This window comes from Pleurodeles waltl, chromosome 7 (genome assembly GCF_031143425.1).
Source record: "Pleurodeles waltl isolate 20211129_DDA chromosome 7, aPleWal1.hap1.20221129, whole genome shotgun sequence".
Lineage (NCBI taxonomy): Eukaryota > Metazoa > Chordata > Amphibia > Caudata > Salamandridae > Pleurodeles > Pleurodeles waltl.
In genome coordinates, this window is record NC_090446.1 from 25,280,615 (window position 1) to 25,284,778 (window position 4,164).

At 44.4% G+C, this 4,164-nt stretch overlaps 1 protein-coding gene across 1 annotated transcript; it reads right to left on the reverse strand.

Moving 5' to 3' along the window:
- Positions 1–724: 724 nt before the first annotated feature.
- LOC138246754 (taste receptor type 2 member 4-like) lies at positions 725–1,690 on the reverse strand. Its single transcript, XM_069201515.1, has one exon. It carries the CDS (start codon positions 1,688–1,690, stop codon positions 725–727), a length of 966 nt encoding a protein of 321 aa, XP_069057616.1.
- Between the last annotated feature and the right edge of the window lie 2,474 nt (positions 1,691–4,164).

Genomic DNA, 4,164 nt, shown 5'->3' on the forward strand with positions numbered 1-4,164 from the left:
TGCAGTGCTTCCCAAAGTTCACCAAAGTCCAGACAATAAATAAAGATGCCTTTAGATTCTATATTTATCTGTCACATTTGCTGTGCTACAAAGACAGAGATCAAATGTGAAGCCATGTCTTCTGCTGCTTAGTTGTAGGGGAGAGACCGGTTTTTATGTAATTCTCTCACTTTGTAGTCAGAGAAAGAAAACTAAAGTGAATTATGTTACAATCCTGTGGGGCTACATGAAATGTAAAGTGAAACCTGGAGGATGTCATTTTTTCCTAACACAGAAAGAAAAGTAAATACATGTAAATGAATTGTACACACTCAACAATTAGCAGAGCAAAATAAAGCATGTATTTTTCTATTTCTATGTGATGGCTATGTGATAGAAACAAAGATTTTCCTAGAAAAAATGGCTATGTGATGTAAACAAAGATTTTACTAGAACAAATCAAGACACCTTACTTGGTGATGCACCAATGATAAATATTCACTAAAATCTGTGCAGATTTACTGACAATTTCAATAGAAATTGTCCTGTCAACAAATAGCCACCAAACAATGCTCTAGGTGCATTATAAAAATCGTCCACCTCATGTCCATTAAAGCTGGGTAGGTCACAAAAGTTTGTTGTAATTAAAAGTGGGTTGTGTTTTAAACATTTGGGAAGCACAGTTCTAGACTGTTCTGTTGTTTGATGACACCTGCTTGGGTTTTGTGACTTATCGTGACATCACTCAGTGGTTGGCTCCTTTAAGTATTTCTTCAGGCTGTTCTCTTTGAAAACACCTAGAGAGAGTCAAAGTTCTTGTCAGCTTCTTCTTCAGTCTACCTATTCCCATGATTAAAATTACAGAGTTAATGGCTGGGAAATAAGCAACCACAAGGGTAGATGCAAAGGAGACCATACCATTGGAAGGGTAAACATATAAATATCTCAGGCATTGGGTAACATAGAACGCGGAATAAAGGAGGAGGAGAAAGGCCACTGTTTTCACTGCCCCAAAGGTAGCATCCATATGTATGTTGCTGAAGTCCTTTGCATTCTGCCTCATCCTCTTCATGTGCCTGCAGAGCGTGGTGAGGATCGCTATAGCTGAGAAAGTAAATATTGCAAATACGAACAAGATGTTGCTGATATATGCTGTGTTCTTTACATCCAGTATTTTTGGGCCAAGGACTGATACATTACGTGTTGAGAAGATTGAAAAGTTGGAAAGACCATTTGCAGCTGACTGAGCCTCAAAATTAAAGGCTGACGGTAGACATGAGGCCAGGGAAATCACAGCTGAGCCCAGAAGCAGCCAGTGTACATTCTTTAATAATACCTTGGTCATTCGAACTATGTGTGGTTGGGTGAACCTCACAATCTTCACACAGCAGTACACGCAATACCAGGTGGCAAACCAAAGGCTGCAGCAGCGAAGCCAAAACACAACCACAAAGAAGCGATTGAGGGCACTGTCCATTGAGGAGAAGGCTTCATTCAATGTAGGGTTGGTTTTGATGACAAAGTAAAGGCATAGGTGACCAAGGTTGGAGAAGGCAAGGCTGGTGAGGATGAGGTCACAGGAGCTGAGGTCACTGCTGCTTTTAACCCATTCAATGAAATTTACCGTGAGAATGAACACGTTTCCCATCAGCCCAGACACCAAGGCGATCACTTGAAGCACAAACATGGCTGCATCCACTGGTAACGCCATTTCATGGTTTTTCAAGCTAAGATTGGTCACCTGCTACAAGATGCTTCAACCCAGGAAAAATGATGTGCTATTTAAAACCAGCAATGTATTCCCCTTTAGCGTATAGTTTGCACTCAGCGAGAAAATATTCTTCATCTTATTATAGCACTAATTTGACTAATGCAAATGGTGTCCGGCTCCACTCTTAGACCTGTGACCACATCTCCTGCTCCTCATTATCATACTGTGCTTCTCTTCCATCCATAATGGAAACAGATTTGCAATGTGGCCAAAGAGATTCAAATGTAGCCCTGTTAAATATTTATACTTTGCATAAATCCCTAAGACAACAAATGCTGAAGTTAGATGGGTCTATCCTGCCTAGAAAAGCAAGTTGATAGGGAATAAAACATCTTTTAAAAACATTTTGGTTAAAGAAAAAGAAGTAAAACATAACATGTAAATGTAAGAAGAATGGTGACAAATTGAAATAGCAGCATTCTGTCTCTGCAGAAGTAACTTGCATCAGGAGGGAGCAGGGGTAAGGTGCTGGTGATGCCTGGATAATGATGGGATGTGAGATTTGCTGCAGGAAAATCCACAGATGGAAGGGATGTGTGAGATTTGAAAGCCACAGTTTGTTTTCACCCGAGATTTTCCAACCACTGGCAAATATATGTAAAATTATTCTAATCCAATAAAATCTCTGACAATGCATGACACATTATTTACAGTTTGTGGCCAAGGGATTTTTCCAGCACACTTGGGTGACATAAGAGCGCTTACACCCACTTGGTATGATTTTAAAGCTGGAGTAGACCACAAGTGATGCCAAAAAGTGAGAAGTCTGCAGTCAACGTTTTGGGAAATCTTCTTTTGAGCCAAGTCTAAATAAATGGGAAGCAGTGCTCACATGCAAGTTTCATGGGATTCTTATAAACCGGTGCTCAGCTGTAGTTAGGTTCTGTGTGTTTGTGCTGCCCACAGTTTGGCCCCATAGAGGACTGACCCCAGAGCCTTTACGTTGTAAATCTCAAGGTCCGGGGCCACCCTTCTTGCAGTTGTCTTTCCATGGGTCTTGGCTATGCACGTAGGCTGATGGATTAGGGACATGTGTGCATTTTTTAATTGTGATAGCACAAATTAGTTGAAAATCTTATCGCTAGGTAGTCAAATTCTGGCACCACTGATGTGGGTTCACCAACCACATCAATAAGCTTTTTATAGTGGGTCACTTTCAGATTGAAGAAGAACATTCACTTTGGGCGTCATTCTGAGCTTGGCGGGTGGCGGGAGCCGCCCGCCAATTGGGAACCGCCAGAATACCGCTGCGCGGTCAAAAGACCGCCGCGGTTATTCTGAGTTTCCCGCTGGGCTGGCGGGCGACCGCCAGAAGGCCGCCCGCCAGCCCAGCGGGAAACCCCCTTCCATGAGGATGCCGGCTCCGAATGGAGCCGGCGGAGTGGAAGGGGTGCGACGGGTGCAGTTGCACACGTCGCGATTTTCAGTGTCTGCTTGGCAGACACTGAAAATCTTGGTGGGGCCCTGTTAGGGGGCCCCACAACACCCGTTACCGCCAGAACCAGGCTGGCGGTAAGGGGGTCGGAATCCCCTTGGAGGATTCCCTTGGGCAGCGGGAAACCGGCGGGACACCGCCGGTTTCCCATTTCTGACTGCGGCTGTACCGCCGCGGTCAGAATGCCCATGGGAGCACCGCCAGCCTGTTGGCGGTGCTCCCGCGGTCGTTGGCCCTGGCGGTCCATGACCGCCAGGGTCAGAATGACCCCCTTTGTCTTGGAAGTATTAAGTTCCAGTCCCTGCTCTGCACAAAAGGCATTAAAGGTATTTAATAAATGTTGTAGCCCCGGGGACGACTTAGAAATCAGAAAGGTATAATTTGCCAAGAAGAGAGCAGGCACCCGCCTCCCCCTAGTTTGGTCGCGTATTACCCATCCCTATCCACAAAATCTATTACTCCATTAATATACAACGTTAACACGGTGGGCACAAGGATGCAACTTTACCTAACCCCTCGGTCTACCTGAATAGGTTCCGTCAGCTCCCCCTTTTCCTCTCACCTGACTTGGGAACAGTTCTTGTTATGAAGCATTATTGGAATTTCCAAAAGGGGCTTGGGGATGCCTAATTCTTTCAACACCCTCCACATCATCCCCCTGTGGACCAGGTCAAACGCTGATGGTAAATCAATAAAGGCAACAAAATGTTTGCCCTTGTTGATTATAACCTCTTGCCAGTGGATGCACATAAAACGAAAGATCTGGGCAATAGCACGTATGTTGGCTCTAAAGCCTGTAGCTCGGACAGGACATTCACTTCTCTCATCCAACCTTGCAGATGCCCGAGAACCTGTTTACATAAGATTTTTCTGGAGAGAGTCAATCAGACTAATCGGTCTAAAATTCTGTGGCAAGGAGCGATCCCCCCTTTTGTAAATAGGGATTATTTCCACATTTTTCCATAAAGGAGGAATATCC